Source organism: Glycine soja, chromosome 15 (genome assembly GCF_004193775.1).
Source record: "Glycine soja cultivar W05 chromosome 15, ASM419377v2, whole genome shotgun sequence".
Lineage (NCBI taxonomy): Eukaryota > Viridiplantae > Streptophyta > Magnoliopsida > Fabales > Fabaceae > Glycine > Glycine soja.
Genome location: NC_041016.1, coordinates 9,246,759 through 9,271,237, shown reverse-complemented (window position 1 = coordinate 9,271,237; position 24,479 = coordinate 9,246,759). Strand labels below are relative to the sequence as shown.

The 24,479-nt window shown below is 33.8% G+C and overlaps 4 protein-coding genes and 1 non-coding gene across 6 annotated transcripts; 4 read left to right on the top strand and 1 right to left on the bottom strand.

Moving 5' to 3' along the window:
- Window positions 1-350: 350 nt before the first annotated feature.
- Window positions 351-2,144, top strand: LOC114387619 (pollen-specific leucine-rich repeat extensin-like protein 1). Of its 2 annotated transcripts, XM_028347822.1 has the most exons (4): window positions 351-573; window positions 671-707; window positions 993-1,074; window positions 1,241-2,144. In XM_028347822.1, exons 2-4 carry the CDS (start codon window positions 696-698, stop codon window positions 1,888-1,890), a joined length of 744 nt encoding a protein of 247 aa, XP_028203623.1. In that variant the 5' UTR covers window positions 351-573; window positions 671-695; the 3' UTR covers window positions 1,891-2,144. The 2 variants fall into 2 exon arrangements, with proteins under 2 accessions (XP_028203623.1, XP_028203622.1); XM_028347821.1 differs by having other exon boundaries at window positions 351-707.
- A 6,886-nt stretch (window positions 2,145-9,030) lies between these two features.
- Window positions 9,031-9,133, bottom strand: LOC114388796. The gene has a single exon (XR_003661589.1). It is a non-coding gene; the product is annotated as a U6 spliceosomal RNA (small nuclear RNA).
- A 5,867-nt stretch (window positions 9,134-15,000) lies between these two features.
- LOC114388150 (pentatricopeptide repeat-containing protein At4g16390, chloroplastic-like) lies at window positions 15,001-15,513 on the top strand. The gene has a single exon (XM_028348482.1). The coding sequence runs from the start codon at window positions 15,001-15,003 to the stop codon at window positions 15,511-15,513; it is 513 nt and encodes a 170-aa protein (XP_028204283.1).
- Window positions 15,514-16,762: 1,249 nt separating this feature from the next.
- Window positions 16,763-20,022, top strand: LOC114388590 (pentatricopeptide repeat-containing protein At4g16390, chloroplastic-like). The gene has a single exon (XM_028349155.1). The coding sequence runs from the start codon at window positions 16,845-16,847 to the stop codon at window positions 19,893-19,895; it is 3,051 nt and encodes a 1,016-aa protein (XP_028204956.1). The 5' UTR covers window positions 16,763-16,844; the 3' UTR covers window positions 19,896-20,022.
- Window positions 20,023-20,685: 663 nt separating this feature from the next.
- On the top strand, window positions 20,686-24,196 carry LOC114385800 (pentatricopeptide repeat-containing protein At4g16390, chloroplastic-like). The gene has a single exon (XM_028345865.1). It carries the CDS (start codon window positions 20,828-20,830, stop codon window positions 23,924-23,926), a length of 3,099 nt encoding a protein of 1,032 aa, XP_028201666.1. The 5' UTR covers window positions 20,686-20,827; the 3' UTR covers window positions 23,927-24,196.
- The last annotated feature ends 283 nt before the right edge of the window (window positions 24,197-24,479 follow it).

The following is a 24,479-nucleotide window of genomic DNA, read 5'->3' as shown; positions in this document are numbered from 1 at the left end:
CAATTCACCCTCCAACCAATATAAAAAAACATCTACAGTTTGGTCTATATTCATTAGTGACCAATGAATGGATGATCATGATCTCTTCTGTACTAGTACAAATATTATAGGATCCTTACATTATAGTAGATGGTTTAGTTCATTATAGTAGATGCGAGTGAGACACTATGCCTTGAGACACGTGTACGGTCGGCATGCGGTAGTGCATGATCATTATTGCACACAACAAAACTCATAAAAACCATAACGCAAACATGAATTAAAATATTGAAAAATAATCATGGTAAGTATTTTGTGACACATATGTGGCATTTAATTGATTAGTATTTATAGGGATTGAGGAAGGTGCATTGAGTCAACAATATTAGGCGTGTCAACCAAAGACAGCACATGGGAGTAGAAGCTGTGTGCTGAGTTGCAAAGCCATCATCAATCCAATCTTGTGTTACTATAAGTATTTAACAGCATAGACACACACCCTTTGGTTCTGGCCACCCTCAGGTGTGAATACAATACCTTAGCATGAAATTCAACTTTGTGGGACTACATGTTGAAGTTTGATTGGTGAACGAGGTGCGCTAATGCCTTCTTAAGTTTTGCTTTTCTGTCACTTTCCCTCTGTGTTGGTTTGCTCTGATCACTTTTGTCTGCATTACAACCTGAGCCTCAGATCTGATCTCTTGATCCACAAAACCATGGCTGAAAAGGTACACAGCTTTCAATTCTCATCTGAAGCTTCATGATCACTCTTTTTTTTTTTTTATCTCAAAACCTTTTGGATTAATGCTCATTATTTCTTGTCCTTGTTTACATAGTATGAAAATGTGATTTCAATTGTTCTGCTTTTCTGCTTGAATTTGTTATTGTATAACATAACCAAATTGATGATGCCATTCTTCTATTCTATATGCCACAATCATAAGTTTGGTTCACTTTGGATACATGGGATACTATAATTCTAATGGGTGGATTTGTTGAACACATTAATTCAGGTGACCATCATGAAACTCAAGGTTGACCTTGAGTGTGAGAAATGCTACAAGAAGGTTAAGAAACTTCTCGGCAAGTACCCTCGTGAGTTCATCACCCTTGCTTCTTCTTTTTTTATGTTATGTACTTTATACATACTAGAATCAGAATTGTGAAATGAAAATTTTGCAATTTGCATGCATTTATTTGGGGTTGCAAGAGGGTATCAAATTGAGTTAATTTTTGGGTGTTGAAATTTTGTGAACAAGAGAAATTCGGGACCAGAAGTTCGATGAGAAGGAAAACATTGTGTTCATCACAGTGGTGTGTTGTAGCCCCGAGAAGATAAGAGACAAGCTTTGCTACAAAGGTGGAGGCTCTATCAAGAGCATTGAGATACTGGAACTGCCCAAGCCCAAGGCCGAGAAGCCTAAAGCAGACCCTCCCAAAGCTGAGAAGCCCAAGGCCGAGCCCGAGAAAAAGAAGGACGGTGGCGGCGAGAAGCCCAAGGCCGAGCCCGAGAAAAAGAAGGACGGTGGCGGCGAGAAACCCAAGGCCGAGCCCGAGAAAAAGAAGGATGGTGGGGAGAAGCCCAAAGGGGATGCTCCGAAAAAGGAAGCCGAGAAGCCCAAGCCCGGGCCCGAGAAGCCCAAGGACAAGCCCGCGCCAGCTCCCTTACCCGTGCAGCCACATATGGCTGCACCTATGGCGGTTCCAGTTGGGATGCTCTATGCTCCTCCTCCGTGCTACGAAGGCAGGCCCGTTGGGCCTGGGTACGAATACGGTGGGCCCATGTTCTGTTACGACGGGTACTATGCAAGGCCCGTATATGATAGTTACGGTGGAGGCAGACCCTGTTATGTGAACCGTGGTGATCAATATTTCAGCGAAGAGAATCCACAAGGCTGCATAATTATGTGACAATTACGTCCACGGCGTTGCATTATTGGGTTCTGTAAATGATGGTGGCCATTCACAATTTGTTTCAATTATCATCATGTTTAATCACGTCCAATCCAATGTTTTTGTTATTTAAAATTCAACGACCAAAAAAAATGAGGGGGGAAACAAAAATAAAGGTTATGTAATTAATGGTTATAAATGCTATACTGTCATGATGTTTCGTTTTTTTACGTTTGATGAGTTAATAAAATAAAGTGTTTCTTTACCAACAAGGAATCGTCAAATTCTCGAATTGGAATTTTTTAAATTGATTTAATTTGTAGAAAGTAATTAACTTTCTAACCAACATCACCCACCAGTACTTTTTAGTAGGTAAGGCCATATATTCTTTTCGTACATTTTGTTTATAATTGCATAGATAAAACAAACACGTAGACCTATATCAGTTGTTAGAGTTCTTTAGATTGTATCGTTTTGCTATGAGAATATTAGTCGGGAAGATAGCAGAAGCTAAGGAATTGGTGTTGGCTACCTATGTCATGGTTTATTAGTTTTTTTATTGTTTTTTTATCCGAACCAAAGACAGTATAAAAAAATTATAATAATTTGTACATCATATTTAACTAACTCATTAACTGAATTAGACTTATTTGTTGATCAATTTTAGTATTTATTTGTTGAAAATCTTTAATAGTCATTGATGATCAATGACTTCAGAAACAAAATGATAACAAATTGACAACTATGATTTTTTTTTTTCCTTTGCCCATAGTTTTTACTTTTCCCACCTGATTAGATACATGGAACCTGAACAGAATTTGAACGAGTACAATCAGATGCTAAAATGTGATGTATGAAACTTTTTTTTTCCCACGGAAATAAAAGTTTTCAAGGTATTAGAATAGAATAATACATCCACCCTTCATACCGAAGTTAAATTAGATCATGGCTAGCAAGGGCCAAGGGGTGATCTACCGACATTTATGCTATTTTTGGTTACAAAGAAAATAAAAGAATGGAAAGGAAGTGTTTCTCCTGATTTGGATATCATATAAACAAAGAAGGAAAAAAATTGTGGTCCATGCTAAAATTTATTTATTTTCAATTTAGAAAGGAAAAGGAGAGTGTAGAGTGTATGTGAATATGTATTTAAAAGACAAAAACATTCTTGAGTTAATTTATATTGCTATTTTTATTTTATTTTAAGTAGTAAATGATTTTTAATTATTATTATTATTATTATTATTATTATATATATATATATATATATATATATATATATATATATATTTCTTTTCTCGTTCTCTACTCAATCAAATAAAAGAAGAGAAAGTTTATTCTTTCTTTTTCTTTCATTTTCTATTCTATCAAACAATTAAAAAATAGTTTTACTTTTAACATTTTTTTTTCTTTTACGTCTTTTTCTTCTAGTTTACTCTGTCAACCGTGTTAGTTTTGCCTCTTGATAAAAAGACGTTGATGGTAATATTAGAAGAAAAAGTTTAATTTCTTGTGGTAGAAGAGAAATTAAGAAAGGGACTTGACAATCTAAATTTGATACAAACGTTGCTTTCACCTAAATATAATGTTTAGTTTATGTTATTAATTATTTCAAAGAATTTAATGCAATCCGATCAACACAACACTAGCTAGCTTCAACTTCAATTATTCAATAGTTTTACTTTCTAGTTTGTTGTACCAAAGTTCACATAATTTATTTTCTCTATTCTTCTTCCTTGATTAGAATTGTCATTCGATAATAGAATATGTTTCAATTCCGTAAAAAGATAGTAGCTTTTTGACCAAATCGAAAAAATAAATAAAGTAGAATTATCATAGACGTAACGTCGAGTTGAAAATATGAATGAAACGTGGAATATTACACAACAAAGGCTAAGTAGCAATCGGCTGCGGAAAATGGGGTCTCTCTTAATTAATCATGTGATGCATGATGAGGTCATATAATAATGTATAAATAATAATACGTTTACCCACCATAAGGAACCAAAACTCAATTATGGGGTCCTCTTAATGCTTAAGCATCATCATTTCTTTCTAAATTCTTTCGAAGCTACGATGCCACCAAAATTTGTCACCTTCTTCCACCTGCATCATCACATGCTTTGGACAGATATGTTCATTAAAATAGCTAGAATTTAAGTAAAGTAGTAAACTAGTGGTCAGAGTTATTAACACTTAATAGCATGTGATCCCAAACTATCTCAAGTCTACGAAGCCAGAGCCAAGAATCGTGTCGGCACCGTCACGTTGTTAATATAACAAGCAATTATCATGCAAATTGTGTAAGTAGTAACAAGTATCATGAGTATTGCATATTGGTAAAATATATAAATTTAGAAGTATTTCAATTGATAAAAAAATATATTTTATTAAGAATTAAAATATAACTTAAATAAAAAACATAAATATCAATTATTTTGTTTTAAAAGTTACTTTAATTAAGTAAAGGTTATTCCAATATAGTTTTTAAATATTTCAAGAAATGCAAATATTAATTTAAAATTTAAAAGTTTCTCATTTAATAAATAATTAAATTGTAAATATTAGAAGAAGAGGGATTTTATTGTGATTTTAGTATAATTTTTTTAAACCTTTTCTCAAACCAATAAAGTTTCTTCTCTGAAAATAAAATTTTTATAAAAACATATAATATTTTATAATGAATATTTGGACGATGAGAAAACAAGTTTGCAAAACACATGTTCTCAAACAACAAAAAACCAATTCAGTCCTAAGATTAGTTAAACACAGAGAGAAATCAAAGAATTTTAGACACAGAAATTTATATTCATTTGTCATATTAACACTATGTTCAATCCTTAGTAAAACATCAAGTATCACTAACTTTTTACAAGTTATAAGTATTATGTCAAAGTCACTTTTAACTCTTACAAATCAAGTCATTGTCGACCTTAAACAAACCAAAAAAAATTGTGTTAAAAGTTTGCTTGAAAATTAAATCTAGAATCGTCTATACAAATAAATGCTTAGACTTTTTCTCTCAAAGTGTTCAAGGTGTTTTGAGAACTTTTTCTAAACTTTCTAATTCCTATAATTTCATTATTTGTGCCTTTTAATCTATATAGTTTTAAAGTAGTTTTTTAGTCCTATAATTTATATTTTAATTTCATTTTAATCCTTATATTTTGAAAGTGGTCATTTTAGTTCTTGTACTTTATATTTTAATTCTTACCATCAAAATATGAATAACATTATCAATTACAATTAACTACAAAAATAATAACAAATAATTCATAACTAATTTATCGCAAGATAATTTGTAATAAAAAAATAGTTTATAATTTATAACTAATTTTTAACTAATTATTTTTATATATTTTTTAGTAAGAATTAAAATGTAATTAAAATACAAATTATAGGAACTAAAAAATCACTTTCAAACTATAGGAACTAAAAGAGAATTAAAATAGAAACTATAAGAACTAAAAAAATATTTTTAAACTATAAAAATTAAAATAGAATTAAAATGTAAATTATATAGACTAAAAAAACTACTTCCAAACTATAAAAATTAAGGGATACTGATCATGAAACTATAGGAAAAAAAAATAATTTATCCAATATTATATAGTTCAAGCCCATATGATCTAAATCAATCTTCACATATCACGCAGAGATTGGTTCACATGATCTCTTTTTTGAAGCAAACATTACATTAATTAAAATCACTTTTCAAGTATTGTGAATGATAAAAGCTTTCTCACATTCAATGTTCACCCAGATCGACTTGAATTAGTCAAAACTGAAATGAAATAACTTGAGTCTTGACACAAGTGTTTCAGACCAAAAACAATATTTACACATAATATTTGCTAGTTTTATTTTAGATGTCGAGCTAGGTATCAGGTTTGGCTAGCTCCCATCCCATCAGATCAATCAGTTAACTAACAAAGTAGAAATGCTACAATTGAAGAATCAAAACAACAGAAAATGCTGCAATGAAAACTGGTAATTGTTTAGTTGTAGTTGTATGTATGGTAATTGAGCACAACAAAGGACCTATAATACGTGTTCCATTATAACTACCACGGTAATTCATCACTACTAATGGTCCTAAAATCAACTCATTCTGTCATTGTGCCCTAGTAACCTACTCCAATCAACAAGGAACAGTGTAAAGAAATCGAGAGGCCAAGTAACAATATGCGTGGAATGTTGCTTTAAAAGATTGCAAAAGAATTTGCATTAAAGGGGAAAAAAATTATAAAATCAAAGCAAAATTTGAAGTCTCAATTATTAAGATCTAATCATTCGTGCCACTACCCTCTTTCATTTGAGTTGCAGCAGCTTGGAATGCTTTGTCTAAACTGATTAAGCACCAGCCAGGTGTTAGTTTTCTTCATGCTGATTCACATTACAAAGTAACGAAACAATGATATATTAGGCGAGACCCTCGGGCCATAGGTGACCAAATCCAAAATGATAGATCAAAGTCAAGCTCCTCATAGTCCTATCCAGCAAACAAGAAAAGCATATATAGTACCAAATTTAACATGTAGAAAAGGAGTAAACCTGTGGATTAACTTCTAAGAAGGGATCAAATGAATGAGTGTTCTGTAAATTCCTCCATCAGACATAAGTTAAATTTCACTAAGCGAAGGCATGATTCTAAAACTCTGAAAATTTCATATATGTTCCCAAGATATTCAATAGACTTCAAATTGTCTTGAATTATGACACACAAGGTAAATATGCTACTGTTAAAAACAATAACGTTGATACGAAATGAAATATATTTTAACAATCAGTCATTGGGAAATCTGTAATTCTGCAGGTGTCTAAACACCAATTGCAGGTAATTCATTAGATTTTCCATCAAACTTGATTAAGTGAAGGAGAAAACATACCTTAATTTAAAGCAAAAACAAATGAAAAAGCAATTTGTAAATAAAATCCACCTTTGCGTGTTAAGTTGTATGAGTGTATGATTTGGTTTGATTGATCCAATCCAAGAGAGGTCAATGTTTTTCGAATTGACATGTTATTTCCAGGGATGGAAAGCTCATAGGCCATCATAAACAAATTCAATTGAAGAGTTAATGCACTGATATCATAAGAAAACCATCCTATTTATTTATACCTCAAGTCCTCAACCTTTATTGTAATTTTCCTTTGTTATTGCACAGATGCAATTGGAAGTCAATCAATTCATGCAGTATTCTTCTGTTATTTCATATTGCTATGGTCCTGCCAATTAAAACCCGAATTCTTCAACCCAGCCAGCGTCTTCAGCATGGATGTTAATATATCCATGAATAGCATGGCATACTCAAAATCTTTGATACATATAGTCTTTTACAGCAGAACCAGATTCATTTGATAGTCATCGTAACACTTTGACATTGAAGGAGCAACATGTACTGAATCACACAAGTGTATTCATGATTCATGAATATGAAGTATCCAGTATTCCAATATATATATGAAACCATTTACATATATAAAGAAACAGTTTCACTTCCATGAAGGATTTAAGGCCTTCTTTTATCATCCATATCCATGAATTTGAAGAATGAGAAGAGTTCACAGTGTTGATAATTTAAGACATTAACAAACTCAAACAGCATGAGTTATTCAAGAATTGGATCATGAAGCATGAATTTAGAACATCAAATAATTAGAAGGGAAAAAATGGTGCATACCTTTTGAAAACATCATATTCTGACTTTCTAAAATGGTTGAACATCAAGAATTTGGAGTAGGATCTTTCCCTTTACTCTTTCTCAAGATAGATGGGATAAATGATACTTTGAAACTTGAATTCAATAACATATGTCCCAAGACATATATTCAAGAGAAAGAGATGAGGTGACCTACTGTTTCATGAAAAGTCACAATGGTTTTACCAATCATAGATTCATCTAACTAGGTTATATTATTCAAGTGCCCTGATGTGATTTCCAATATCTATTGATCACAAAAAAATGGATTCTAGTACATGTCAAGTTACCATTCAACCATTTTTTTTAATTAGATAAATGCAAGTCCATCACTTCAGAAAACATTTTCTAACATCCGGTAGCTAGGCAACATCTTTTTGAACCAAACTCGTGGGTGATGGGAGATCTTGTATATGAACATCATCATCTAACAAGTTAAACTAGTCCACAATGGATGGTAGCATATAAATATATTTTTATACATATCTCAGTTTTAATGGCCAAAGTTTAGCTTGTAATGCCACTCCCTAACTCTAGAATGACAGGTGGAGGAGGATAGGAGAGCCATAGTGTATACAACTCTCAAGGCACATTATATCTCCAAGGAGGAAAGGTTCACTTTCTGAGAAACTCTGGAAAGCACCTATCACTGAATCACTGATCATGCTATGTCAAAAGTTAATTTTAAAAGGGATCATCTGCATTATGCAAAATATTTCTGTTAGAATTGGAAGCTTTCTAACTTCCATTCTCCATCCCATGTTCCTCATTCTCTTCCCTGCCAATATCAGCTTCTCTGTGCTACTGTCTAGCCTCATTAGTTTTATTGGACAAGGGAAAGCTGAAGTATTTAGCATTTTATTCTATTTTTCTATTCTTTCATGTTCCTTTCTTGTTTATGAAGTTCTTTTCAGTTTTCATCATTGAAATTCACTAAAATGAAATTATCCAACTTCCTATCATATGTAGAACATACAATTACTGTGTTTTGAGAATTCAAAATTGGGCAGAAAACATCAAATAGGCAATAGGAAATTGTTTAATTAATGGGTGATGAGATTTTTCTTTTTTTTTTTTTCTTTTACGATTACATGAAATGGACAAAAGAAGAGACACATAAACGAATAAATATGTTTTCAAAGTGAACACTTACTACAGAGATATCTCAACTACCTTTGCAGAGAAAATCCCACAAAACATGTTCAATAAAACCAAAGCTTGGACTCTAATTGAGGGCTGAAAACTCAGCCCAAAGGGCATGACCCTCTTTTCATGCTTACTAGTATGGCTAAAACAAGGAAAAAAAAAATTATTTATTCGCATTCTACATTTTGCTGCAGAAAAGGATTTATTGTCTATCCTTAATTGCTGTTAGACAAAGAAGGCTTTCAATTTGAGGCTAGCAATCTTAACCAGACCCATGCCTGAAAATATTGAAAGAAGGAACATGGGGAAAAAAAATTTGGACCATTTCTCGATTTGTGCGTGTCATCCTTGCGCAGGGGCCATGCTAATCTTCTCTGTATCGTTCCAATTTTATCAGATGTCCCCGAAGGGACATGCTTTTATCGTTGCTTGGGCTATATATTCTATTAAGTTTTTGTTATATTCACCGATGTGGACTTGCTACAAACCAGTTGCTGCCCTAACGAAAGGAAGATACCTCACATTCCCATTTAGCTTAACTGGGTCTCTTCGCTCGGTTGCAGAATAGAACAAAGAGACACCCTTTCGACTGAGAACAAACTGGATTCCTTCTCCTCATTTCTAGCTGCATGAGTTATAGCTAAAGATTCAAAGGTGCTGGCCTATAGAGACTTTTTTCATGCTTCGTTTTAAAGAAAATATATTTTGTATGGCTAAGATTTCAACACCTAAAATGTAAGGGCACAGGATCTTAATCCTCTTGTTGGACATTTTCTTTTATATTTTAAAATTTATCTACTGAATATTTATTTATTTCTTTTTATTTTCCATTGATTTTTTTTACATTTTTAAGATTTCAAAATATATTAATTTTAAATATATAAAAACACACTTACAATTCTCTTAAGGTATTATAATTTTTTTATTTGCTATTTTTTTAACCCTAATCTCCTACATTTTAGTCAAAAATAATATTTTATACTTTATTAATAATATTTTTTAATGTTATTAGTACTAATTTTATTTTAAAATACTATAATTTGTATAAATACATAGTATCTTTGTTACAAACTCGGTTTAAGCCCAATTCATTCGCAGTATCAAAGAACACAAATAATTGTTTTGTATAATGTATAAATCGAATACTAGTTAATTATATTTTTTTAGGAAAATTATTTTTCTCTTATTTATTTATAATTTCTCTCTTTCCAACACAAGTTCTTATATTCTATCTACCAATAAATCGTTAATCTAAAAATAATATTATACTCTTATACAAGATTTTGAATTTAAGTTTTTTAATGAGAAAAATGTAATTAAGAGGAAAAACATCATTATGATCAATCAAATTCTTCGGGCATTAATTTCATTGTGACCTAAAAAATATTTCATTTTTTTTCAAATATTTATCTTTTAAAAAAAGAATTATATTTTAAATGGAAGTATAATAAATTTCTACTACATTGAATTAAAAATAGAAAAATATTACATTCAAATGATTCAATGTACATTCTCGATATGTCTTAAGTATACGTTTGTAGATCCTTTTGACGAAATAATAAGCAAATTGGTCTTGAAATATGAGCATATCTCGCAACGAATAATTATATATTGATACGTAGTTAACTTATTATCTAATCAAAATAATGATTTAAAATATGAAGCTAATTACGTACCAATACATAATTGTGGTTTTGTATTATTAAACTAATTTAAATTTAATAATTATTCTGGTTCGTTGCTCATTATGCATATATTTAATATATACAAAAATTAATTATATTTTAAAACTTTCATTTTAAATATTTAATTTTTAAGCACACAAAAAAATCAAATTGTAAGGAACAACCATGGAGATTTTTTTTTTCAAAGAGCAATCACAAAATTTGGGTATTTTTTGGGGACCAAAAACATATTTAAGTCAAGAAACAATAACAATGTCATCCAAGACTCCAGGTTGTCACTGTGCTGGAAAAATATGTTATTATTCATATGATAAATTTGACAACTAAAAATGTCATATCATACATGATGAACCAACACATGGTTGGTTGAGTGGTACTGAACTCAATCCTTTAAGCAAGGTCTCGGGTTCGAGTCTTGTGGATGGAAAAAATATGATTGGGAGGGGAGAAACCTACTAAAGGTAGCTAGTGAACTTCCTCGACAGAGATTACTCATCGACAAAGTCGGTGGATATTCCGTACCAATAATATGATTACAAAAAAAAAAACTATTGTACATGATGATTATGGCAACAAACTCAATGTTTGATTAAGAAATTTGCATTTTCCTTTATTAATTTCTCTATGTTAAAAATAAAAAAAATGGCTAAATAGCCAAATTTGTTGGGAACGAAACTACTCCCACACACTCAGCAAGGAAGAAGATAGGCGAGAGAAAAAGTAGTTTCTTTATTAATTACTCAAGTGCGCATACACTCACTCTCTATCACACAACACTCGTAAACAAGTGCATTTTTTATACATCACACATATAGACACACATACCTATCTATCTAACTAACTAATTATACAACAGACACTAATTGATTAGATGACGCACAGTGGATGACACTCACCATATAAGTCCAGACCTTAGATTGAACGACCCAAGTCTTAGATTAGACAATACTCCTCTTGTGCCCATCAAATTAACTAACAATACTCCTCCTTAATTTGAATGACTCAAAGAGATAACTCCTAATATATCTCTTAGATCTTTAAATTTTTCTCCCTTGAAGGCCCTAGTAAAAATGTCCACAACTTGTAGTTCTGCCTTGTAGTACTCCAAGATCAGTTTCCCTTTATTCACTTGATCTCTTAGAAATTGAATTTATGCTTGTATTTGTTTGCTCATTCCATGTACAACAAAATGTTTAACTAAGTCTATTGCTAATTTGTTATCAACAAATAGTTTGACTTCTCTTGATTTCTTCACCTTGATTTCTTGCATCAATGTATCAAGCCATACATCTTGACAATTGTTCATTGAGAGTGTGATATACTCAGCTTCACATGAAGATAGAACCACTACAGATTCCTTCTTCAAACACTAAGAGGTTGGTGTTCTTTCACACATAAAAACATAACCTACAACACTCTTTGAATCAAATTTGTCACCACACCAATCTGAATTAGAGTACCCAAGCATTTCAACTTCTAAGTTGTCACTCACTTTAGGAAATAAAATTCCATAATCCAGAGTCCTTTTCACATAGTGCATTATTTTCTTGGCTGCTAGTAAGTGAGGCACTCTTGGTGCCTCCATAAATCTACTTATAAACCCAACACTAAATCCTAAATCAAGCATGGTGTTACACAGATATCTAAGTGATCCAATGATCTTCTTGAAGTAAGTAGGATTCATAAATTCCTCAATCCTTTTCTTCTCAAGTACCAATCCTGTTTTAGCTAGTGTGACAGTTGAATTACACTTGAACATGTTGAATTTCTTCAACATGTCAGCTACACACCTGGTTTGTGTTAAGACTTTGGCAAGTGCACCAAATCGTTACAAGTAGTAAATTTCGGAAGTCCGAGTATCGTGTCCACAGGGATTTTATTGCACTTATTAAATACTCCTCAATTTGTAAGCGAAAGTAAAATAGTAAAAACAAGAATAAAAGTAAGAATGGAGTGCTATCACTAAAACAAATAAGTAAAAGGGAAAAACAATTGATAAAAATGCCAAGACCAGACAAACCCAATTGGCCTACGATGCATGTAAATATGATATTCATTATCAATGAAATGGTATTAGTTCTACCCACATCTGTTGACTACTTGCCCCTGATGCCTCACGTTGGCAAGCCTATTTTAACTACCTATCTCCCAAATGCCTTTGCGAAGATTCAATAATTAAAATGCATTAAGATTAAGTTCTAGATGTTGCTTAAATGCATGGGCAGTGAGTTATCATTCTATGCCTAGCAATGCTAACCCAATGATTCTTTTCTTTAGATGTTCTATTAGGCGTTACCCTTTCCCAAGCGTATAACCCTTAAAACTGATGCATGCATTGAATCTTAAATATTTATTGGGACTTACCCTCTCCCGAGCGAATAAAACCCAAAAAGAGATCTAAGAATGAATGCAAGAATACAAGAAAAGAAATAGAACAGAAAAACCTGGAATAAATTCCTTTGCATTGATAACTCTTGAAGCTCATTGTACATCGTTGGCTTTTTAGGCCTGCCAGGCCCTAGCTAGGGGATTAGCCACTCATGGCCATTGAGGGCTTACAATTGGGGATGAAAGAAAGAATAGGGCTAATGAAACAAAGAATGTATAGAGAGGAAAGAAAACTCAGGCTTGAAGGACTGAGAGTAGTGCTATGAGACGGGATGAAGTTTCCTTGGGACTGCCTCTCTATTTATAGTTGCTGAAGTGGGCTTATGGGCCTTCGTAGTCGCGCTCAGCGCCACACCTCGCGCTTAGCGCGTTCAGATCGCGCGCTGGGCGCGCCATGCACGCTGGGCCTGTGCTTCTGTTGGATCGCGCGCTGGGCGCCTAGCTGGGCTTAGCGCGCGTAACGGTTTCTGCCTTCGTGCTTAACGCCACGCTCAGCGCTTGCAGTTAGTTGCTCGCTTAGCGCCTGATGCGCGCTTAGCGTCCCTATTGGGCTGGGCCTGCTTCAGAATTTCTTCTTTTTCTTCCTTTCTGTTGCCACTTTTGCTAAATGTATCCTCATTTTTCACATCTGCAACCAAAAATTCAATTTAATTAATTTTCTCAACTTTTAATTATAAATAACTGCTAAATAATTAATTTTAAGCCAAAATTTGACTATTTAACTCCTATAAATTCACAATTATTTAGCAGTTATCAGTTTGGTACATCACAATACCATTTTCTGTTGTTTTGAATTCAATCCCAAGAAAGTAGGACAAGAGCCTTGGATCACTCATCTCAAACTCCTTCATCATTTTCTTCTTGAACTCTTCAATCTCTCTTTCATTGCTTCGAATCACTAGTAAGTTATCTACATAAAGACACATTATCAGCAAATTTGCACCAATGACCACTTTCAAGACCTTTAGATACACTCCATGCTCATATATGCATTTAACAAAGCTTGTTTGGCTTAGAAAGTTATCAATTCTTTTGTTCCAAACACGTGGAGCTTGCTTAAGGTCATACAAGGATTTCCTTAATCTAAGTATCTCTTCTTGATCCAAAATCTCAAAACCTGGCGGTTGGATGACATAGACTTCCTTGTCTAGTGGTTCATTCAAGAAAGCAGACTTCACATCTAATTGGTGCATAGACCAACCTCTTATAATTGCTATAGCTACAACTAATCTTATTGTTTCTATCCTTGCCACAAATGCATCAACCTCACATGATCAACCCGAGATTTTTGTACAAATTCTTTTGTCACCAGTCTAGCCTTTGTTTGATCACCTCACCATTTGGATTCACTTTCACTTTATAAACCTACTTTAATGCTATGACTTCACCTTCACTTTATAAACCCACTTTTAATTTACGACTTCATAGTCGTAGTTTTTTTTCTTTTTTACTTTTTGTTTTTACAACTTTAAAGTCAGATATTTTTTTTTGTTTTTACAAAAAAAAAATCATTTTTTTTTATTTTAAGCGGTTTATTTTTTTAGAAGTTGTATATTAAATTACTAATTCTAATTTATTATGTTTATTATTAAAAAAAATTAAATACTTTTTTATATTTAATTAATTAATTAATTATAAAAATTATTTTTTTAAAATTTAATTATATGTTAAATTATTATTTTTATTTGTTATTAATTTTATTTAATATTTTATATATATATTTATATAATTTTATTTGATATGCTATATTTTTTTAATATTATTTTATTTAATATATGCGTACAACATATCATTTAAAAATAATATTAATTAATAACCCTATAACTTTTTTAATTTTAAAAAAAGCACTATTCACAACTTTAAAGTCGTGCAACATGTGACACTAGTAAAAAATATATATATAAGTTTTAAATATAAAAAATTTATTAAATAAAATAATATTCAAAAAACATATAAAATATATTAAATAAAATAATATTAAAAAATATATAATGTATTATATAAAATCATATAAAAATATTAAATAAAACTAATAACAAATAAAAAAATAATATAACATATAATTAAATTTTTAAAAAAATTATTAATTAATTAAATTAAATTAAAAATTATTTTAAAAAATTGAAAAAAATGGAAAAAAAAAAATTACATGTCCGTGTCCGCACCCGCAGGGCGCAAAGCAACACACAACACATCACAGTATCAGTATGAGAAGAGCCAAGCAAAATCGCTTCACGCATTTGCGCATTTGCGCTTCCCACTCTTCGCTCCAATATGTTTCCACCTCAATCTCTTCTCCTTCTTCCTCTTCATTTTCTCTGCGCAATTTCAAATTCCCAAACGCCGCTTCCTCCCACAAACCCCTCACGCTTCACTCCAAAGCCTCTTTCCACCCCAACACCCACGCGCCACAGCAAGATTTAGCTTCTCACGACCCAGATGCAAATTCCTCATCTTTATCGAAGAACTGCGTTTGGGTCAATCCCAACAGCCCCCGAGCCAAACACCTCCAAACGAAATCACACAGCGCCAGGTACAGTTACCTCGCCAGACTCATCGAGTCGTTGAACTCGTGCACCCCCAGCGCGCAACACGTGTCCACAATCCTCAAGGGTCTCCGAGACAACGTTTCAGAACGCGACTCTGTGTTCATTCTCGATAAGATGACCAATCCCGACACCGCACCCTTTGTTCTCAGTCACTTCCGTTTTTCATATTGATACTCCCGACACCGCACCCTTTGGTCTCAGTCACTCCCGACACCGCACCCTTTTTGAATTAATATGATGTGATACGTAGATTTCTGCTTTTTTTTAATTTCTTTTTCATATTTCTTCCGTGTCTTACTGAAGTTTTAGTTCATCGAAATTTAATTACCCAGCTTTGTATCATTTGCAAGTTTAATATTGAGCAGGAAACATCAAATTCGTAATCGAAAACTCTTTAGTGGCTGATGATTTTCAGCCTAAACTAAATGAAATGAACCATAACACTTCAACCATATTAATTTTTCAAAAATTACCTCTATTACCTACACTGAGAAAATCTCACTGTAGAGGTGGTGTGAGACTTCTTCTGAGAGCTTCTTCAGTGAGAAAGAGAAACTACATCTAGAAGTAAAATGAAGGAGGCCATTCTCTTCAAGGTGAAGTAAATTCAGTGAGTCTTAGACTAAGAACTTAAGAAGGCTTGACTAAATCACATGCGTTCCCATATTTTTTTTTTCCAAAAATAGTGGTTAAATTAGTACATTAAAATCCAAACTTTTTTTTTTCTTTTTTTGCTGAATAAATCTTTTTTTTTTGTTACAACATTAAAATCTAAGGAGGCGTTTGATAGATAAATTTTTTTATCTTCCAAGGAATCTTAAAATGAGAAACCATGATTTTTATGTTTGATATGCAATTAATAAAAAGAAGATGGACAATAAATTATGATTTTTGAAAATTAATTTTAGTTTTTTTTTTTTGCAAAAACATTGGGAAGGAAAGGAACAAGAATCCAACTTTCCCTTAAGTATTTTATATGAATCTTTAATTCCAAAAAAGACTAATCAAATATATTTTATTTATTCACAGAAATTATAATTCTTAGGAATCTTATTGTTCGTGTATGAAAAAATTATTTTCCTACCAAACGTCATTAACATGAATTTTTTAAAAAAAATTTAATATCGAATTAGTCTTTTAAAAATTAGTTCATTATCAAGTTAATCTTTAAAAAAATGTGAAATAATTCTTTATTAACTTTAAAAAATAATTAATATTTTAAAGTGTGTTTAATTTAGAGGATAAAAATAAAAAAAATAAAAAAAATATTTTTTTAAATTAAAATAAAATATAAAAGATGTGAATTAAAAAAAAATTATAAAATTTCTTTTCAATATTATTTATACCCAACACACCATTAGAGACCAAATTGATTTTTTTTTTTTTTAACTTTCTTTCTATTGGTCAATTGTATGTGTATCTTTCTCTTTCCCAACCCGTATCAACTGTCTAACAATTCTATCGGTGTCGTATACTCAGACAGTAACAGACAGAGGGGGAAAATGGCTCAGCCTTACCCTCTTTGTCCTTCCCCTTCAGCTTCTTCCTTCTCATTCCATTCTCGCATACCCTTCTTCACCATCGTCCCTTCTCATTCCAAAACCCTTCTCCACGCCCCACGCTTCTCCTTACAACCCGTTAATACTCTCCAAGACGCAAAACTCGACGACCCAGATGCAAAGTCTCCGTCTTTATCGAAAAACTCCATCTGGGTCAATCCCAGAAGCCCCAGAGCCAAACACCTCCAGAAGAATTCCCCTCATGCCAGGTCATCTTCTCTCACCAAACTCGCCAAGTCACTGGACTCGTGCAACCCCACCGAGCAGCACGTCTCTGAAATCCTCAACGTTTTGAGGGACAATGTTTCAGAACGCGACGCTGTGTTTATTCTCAACACAATGGTTAATCCCAACACTGCACTTCTCGCTCTTAAGTACTTTCAGCCAAAGATTAACCCCGCCAAGCACGTTGTTCTTTACAACGTTACCCTGAAGGTGTTGAGGGAGGTAAAGGATTTTGAAGGTGCAGAGAAGCTGTTTGATGAAATGCTTCAGAGAGGGGTCGAGCCGAATCTCATTACGTTTTCAACTATAATTAGCTCTGCTTCCGTGTGTTCTTTGCCAGATAAGGCTATAAAGTGGTTTGAGAAAATGCCCTCCTTTGGGGTTGAACCTGATGCGAGTGTAGGCTCCTTTATGATTCATGCTTATGCGCATAGTGGGAAGGCTGACATGGCTTTGGAACTGTATGATCGTGCAAAAGCAGAGAAATGGCGGGTTGATACGGTGGCATTCTCTGTGTTGATTAAGATGTGTGGGATGTTGGAGAATTTTGATGGATGTTTAAGTGTTTACAATGATATGAAGGTTCTTGGTGCCAAGCCTAACATGGTAACTTATAACACTCTGTTGTATGCCATGGGGAGAGCTAAGAGGGCCTTGGATGCCAAGGCTATATATGAGGAGATGATAAGTAATGGATTTTCACCCAATTGGCCTACCCATGCAGCTCTTTTACAAGCCTATTGCAAAGCACGGTTTTGTGAGGATGCGCTGGGAGTTTATAAGGAAATGAAGAAAAAGGGAATGGATGTGAATTTATTTTTATATAACTTGCTTTTTGACATGTGTGCTGATGTTGGTTGCATGGATGAAGCTGTTGAAATCTTCGAAGACATGAAAAGTTCAGGGACTTGTCAGCCCGACAATTTTACTTACTCGTGCTTGATCAACATGTACAGTTCTCATCTCAAACGCACCGACTCTTTGGAGTCAAGCAATCCTTGGGAGCAACAGGTCTCCACAATTTTGAAGGGTCTGGGGGACAATGTTTCAGAAGGAGATGTTATATTTATTCTCAATAGGATGGTGGATCCCAACACTGCATCCTTTGTTCTTAGATACTTTCAGAACATGGTTAATTTCACTAGAGATAAAGAGGTGATTCTTTACAATGTGGTCATTAATTTGTTTAGGAAGTCTAGGGATTTTGAAGGAGCAGAGAAGTTGTTTGATGAAATGCTTCAAAGAGGAGTAAAACCTGACAACATTACATTTTCAACTTTGGTTAACTGTGCTAGCTTGTCTGGTTTGCCTAATAAGGCTGTGGAGTTATTTGAAAAGATGTCTGGCTTTGGGTGTGAACCTGATGGCATCACATGCTCAGGCATGGTATATGCTTATGCACGTACTAATAATGTTGACAAGGCTGTCAATCTATATGATCGTGCAAAAGCTGAGAACTGGAGCCTGGATGCAGTAACATTCTCAACATTGATTAAGATGTATAGCATGGCAGGAAACTATGATAAATGCTTGGAAGTCTACCAAGAAATGAAGGTTCTTGGTGTGAAGCCTAATGTGGCAACGTATAACACTCTGTTGGGTGCCATGTTGAGATCTAAGAAGCACCGACAGGCCAAGGCTATACATAAAGAGATGAAAAGTAATGGAGTTTCACCAGATTTTATAACATATGCATCGCTTTTGGAAGTTTATACTAGAGCACAATGTAGCGAAGATGCTCTTGGTGTTTATAAGGAAATGAAGGGGAATGGAATGAATATGACTGCAGATCTTTATAACAAGCTTTTAGCTATGTGTGCTGATGTTGGCTACACTGATAGAGCTGTCGAAATTTTTTATGAAATGAAAAGTTCTGGGACTTGCCAGCCTGACAGTTGGACATTTTCATCCTTGATTACCATTTATTCCCGCAGTGGTAAAGTTTCAGAGGTGGAAGGGATGTTGAATGAAATGATCCAATCTGGATTTCAACCTACAATTTTTGTTATGACATCACTCATCCGGTGCTATGGAAAAGCAAAGCGAACTGATGATGTTGTGAAGATATTTAAACAGCTCCTGGATTTGGGCATTGTTCCAAATGATCACTTCTGCTGTTGCCTTTTAAATGTTCTGACTCAAACACCAAAAGAAGAGCTTGGTAAGCTAACAGATTGCATTGAGAAGGCTAATACAAAGCTTGGGACTGTGGTAAGATATTTGGTGGAAGAGCAGGAGAGTGATGAAGGCTTTAGAAAGGAAACACTAGAACTTTTAAATTCAATTGATGCTGAAGTAAAGAAGCCTTTATGCAATTGTCTAATTGATCTTTGTGTCAAACTGAATGTGCCTGAAAGAGCATGTGGCCTTCTGGATTTAGGATTGATGCTTGAGATATATAAAAATATCCAGTCCAAATCCCAAACTCAGTGGTCTTTGCATCTGAAAGAACTCTCAGTTGGAGCTGCTATGACTGCATTACATGTTTGGATTAATGACTTGTCCGAGGCATTGGAATCAGGGGAAGACCTTCCTCCACTACTTGGAATTAATACTGGGCAAGGAAAACACAAGTATTCAGACAAAGGCTTGGCTAGTGTATTTGAATCCCGTTTGAAGGAACTCAATGCTCCATTTCATGAGGCTAAGGCTGGCTGGTTTTTGGTTACAAAAGCAGCAGCCAAATTATGGCTGGAGTCTAGGGATTCAACCGAATCAATTGCTGGTTTGAACTTTCTGGTTTTAGATGTTCCAACAATGGCCCTTTAGTTTAATAGTGTTGTTTTAGGAACATATACCATGTTAATCTTTTTGGCATTTTCCTATTCCTTTTGCGGAAATTTTGTACTGCATGTAGGAAACTTCGTGTGAATACAAGTAACTTTGAATACCCAAATTACCAATTGCACTGTTATGAAAAGATTCAAGTAACTTTTAAATGCTATATATAGTTTTTTTATTCATAAATGCTATTCATAGTTTGTTAAATCACTTAATTTTGATAAATGTCATGTTTTTTAAAATATTAACTTTTAACTTTTAGTTTTTTTATTTTTATCTTCCATATATTTATTTAATTTCTTACTTATTATTTTAAAATAAATCATAATTTTATTATTTTTTATCATTTTAGATTTTTCAATAGTTAATTTTATCAAACACTTATAATTTAATAAATTAACTTTTTAATTTTCAATTTATCTTTATCCCAAATAGTCTATATGTAACAAATTTTTTGTTTTTTAAAATAAATATTTTAAGTTCTATTAAGAATAATTTTTACTAATTGATAATGTAAACTTTTATACACTTTTTTGATGCGTATAAACTTTTATAGACTAACAATGTATAAAGATTAAACTCCCTTGATAAGTTTCTTATAGTCTGTTTTAAATTTTGTGTAGAAGCTTATTAAAATATTTTTATAAATTTAAAAATTAAACTTATGAATAAGTTTTTCTTAATAAAACTTAATAAATAAATATTTAATAAAATTATTTAACTAAATGCATCTTTGATTGATTCTTAGAGTTTACTTCGTGAATGATTAGTGGTCCTATCGAACAGAATTAATTCCAGTAATTGTGGTCTAGACCAAAAAGATAGAAAGAAAAAAAAAATCAATTTGCACTTATTTTTGTTCATCAATCAGTCTGTTCACGTTTTGTTCATCAATACATTCAGAGAGAGAGAGAAGGAAAATGGCTCAATCTTACCTTCCCTGCAACACTTCTTCTTCTTCTTCTTCTTCTTCTTCTTCTTCCATTTCTCCTATTCCTTGTTCTTCTGCCTTCTATTGTCGTAAACCTATCACCACTTATAACTCCTTCTCTTACTTTTCCCGCCATTTCAAACTTCCCACCTTCCCTCTCTCTCATAATAAACCCAAAACCCTTCTCCAAGTCCAAGCCGCCAACACTCCACAGGACCCAGATGCAAAGTCTTCGCCTTTACCCCAAACTTCCATCTGGGTCAATCCCAAAAGCCCCAGAGCCAAACACCTTTGGAAGAATCCCTATCACGCCAGGTCTTCATCTCTCACCAAACTCGCCAAGTCTCTCGATTCCTGCAACCCCACCCAGCAACACGTCTCTGAAATCCTCAGAGTTTTGGGGGACAACGTTTTTGAATCTGATGCCGTGGTTATTCTCAATTCCATGGTCAATCCCTACACTGCACTCCTCGCTGTTAACTACTTCAATCAGAAGATTAAACCTTCTAGGCATGTTGTTCTCTACAACGTCACCCTGAAGCTGTTCAGGGCGGTAAGGGATTTCGAAGGTGAAGAGAAGGTGTTTGATGAAATGCTTCAAAGAGGGGTCAACCCGAATCTCATTACGTTTTCAACTATCATTAGCTCTGCTTCTATGTTTTCTTTGCCGCACAAGGCTATCGAGTTTTTTGAGAAAATGCCCTCCTTTGGGGTTCAACCCGATGCCGGTTTAACCTCCTTTATGATTCATGCTTATGCATGTAGTTGGAATGCTGATATGGCTTTGGAACTGTATGATCGTGCAAAAGCAGAGAGATGGCGGGTTGATACAGCGGCATTCTTGGCATTGATTAAGATGTTTGGGAAGTTTGACAATTTTGATGGATGTTTAAGAGTTTACAATGATATGAAGGTTCTTGGTACCAAGCCTATCAAGGAAACTTATGACACTCTGTTGTATGTCATGGGGAGAGCTAAGAGAGCCGGGGATGCCAAGGCTATATATGAGGAGATGATAAGTAATGGATTTTCACCCAATTGGCCTACCTATGCAGCTCTTTTAGAAGCCTATTGTAAAGCACGGTGTCATGAGGATGCGTTGAGAGTTTATAAGGAAATGAAGAAGGAAAAGGGAATGAATGTGGATGTATTTCTTTATAACTTGCTTTTTGACATGTGTGCTGATGTTGGTTGCATGGATGAAGCTGTTGAAATCTTTGAAGACATGAAAAGTTCAAGGACTTGCCAGCCAGACAATTTTACATACTCGTGCTTGATCAACATGTACAGTTCTCATCTCAAACAAACCGAGTCTTTGGAATCAAGCAATCCATGGGAGCAACAGGTCTCCACAATTTTGAAGGGTATAGGGGACATGGTTTCAGAAGGAGATGTTATATTTATTCTCAATAAGATGGTAAATCCCAACACTGCATCCTTTGTTCTTAGATACTTCCTGAACAAGATTAATTTCACGACAGATAAGGAGTTGATTCTTTACAATGCTACCCTGAATTTGTTTAGGAAGTCTAGGGATTTTGAAGGAGCAGAGAAGTTGTTCGATGAGATGCTTCAAAGAGGGGTAAAACCAAATAACTTTACATTTTCAACTATGGTTAACTGTGCTAATAAGCCTGTGGAGTTGTTTGAAAAGATGTCTGGTTTTGGGTATGAACCTGATGGCATCACATGCTCAGCCATGGTATATGCTTATGCACTTTCAAATAATGTTGACAAGGCTGTAAGCCTATATGATCGTGCAATAGCAGAGAAATGGTGCCTTGATGCAGCAGCATTCTCGGCATTGATTAAGATGTATAGCATGGCAGGAAACTATGATAGATGCTTGAAAATCTACCAAGAAATGAAAGTTCTTGGTGTGAAGCCTAATGTGGTGACATATAACACTCTGTTGGGTGCCATGTTGAAAGCTGAGAAGCACCGACAGGCGAAGGCTATATATAAAGAGATGAGAAGTAATGGAGTTTCACCAGATTTTATAACATATGCATGTCTTTTGGAAGTCTATACCATAGCACATTATAGTGAAGATGCTCTTGGTGTTTATAAGGAAATGAAGGGGAATGGAATGGATATGACTGCAGATCTTTATAACAAGCTTTTAGCTATGTATGCTGATATGGGCTACATAGATAGAGCTGTTGAAATATTTTATGAAATGAACAGTTCTGGGACTTGCCAGCCTGACAGTTGGACATTTGCATCCTTGATTGCTATTTATTCCCGCAGTGGGAAAGTTTCAGAGGCGGAAGGGATGTTGAATGAAATGATCCAATCTGGATTTCAACCTACTATTTTTGTTCTGACATCACTTGTCCATTGCTATGGAAAAGCTAAGCGAACTGATGATGTTGTGAAGGTATTTAAGCAACTTCTGGAATTGGGCATTGTTCCAAATGATCACTTCTGCTGTTCTCTTCTAAATGTTCTGACTCAAGCACCAAAAGAAGAGCTTGGTAAGCTAACAGATTGCATTGAAAAGGCTAACACAAAGCTTGGTTCTGTGGTAAAATATTTGGTGGAAGAGGAGGGTGATGGGGATTTTAGAAATGAAGTCTCAGAATTTCTTAATTCAATTGATGCTGAAGTGAAGATGCCTTTATGCAATTGTCTCATTGATCTTTGTGTCAAACTGAATGTGCCTGAAAGAGCATGTGACCTTCTGGATTTAGGATTGATGCTTGAGATATATAAAAATATCCAGTCCAAATCCCAAACTCAGTGGTCTTTGCATCTGAAAGAACTCTCAGTTGGAGCTGCTATGACTGCATTACATGTTTGGATTAATGACTTGTCCAAGGCATTGGAATCAGGGGAAGACCTTCCTCCACTACTTGGAATTAATACTGGGAAAGGAAAACATAAGTATTCAGAAAAAGGCTTAGCTGGTATATTTGAATCACATTTGAAGGAACTCAATGCTCCATTTCATGAGGCTAAGGCTGGTTGGTTTTTGGCTACAAAGGCTCCAGCGAAATCATGGCTGGAGTCTAGGGGTTCAATTGCTGATTTGAACTTTGAACTCTATGGTTTTGGGTGTTCCAACAATGACCCTAAGTATCGATAATATTATTTGAGAAACGATGTGCCATGCTAATGTTTTTGACATTTTCCTATTCGTTTTGCAGAAATTTTGGACTGTATATGATTGTACAGAATTTCGTGTGAAGAATACAAGTATGAACACATGATTTTAATTTTATTTTCTATTATTAATTTAATATTATTTTCTAGTCCTTCTAGATTGTTACTCCTAGGACGAATATTGTAGTATTGGTATTGAAGAACTCTATTGACATTAGAATGAGCAAAGAGCCACCAAGGCAACTGAAACTTATTCTGCGAACATTTTTTTTGGTATGTAAATAACTGGAAATTTTTTGGTTTGTCACTGTTCATGTTTATTTTAAATAACATGAATTGTTTTTTTCTAATACTAGTATTAGACACTACAAGCTACAAATGTGCATTGTGTTATAGCAAGTGTGCAAATGGGACATTGTTTCCAAGGATTTGATACCAAATTACCCTTTTTTTGTGGAATTTTTTTTGGTGGAAATACCAAATTACCATTAGCTTAAATGTTAGTATTTTTCTTTAATAGATTAATGGATATGTAT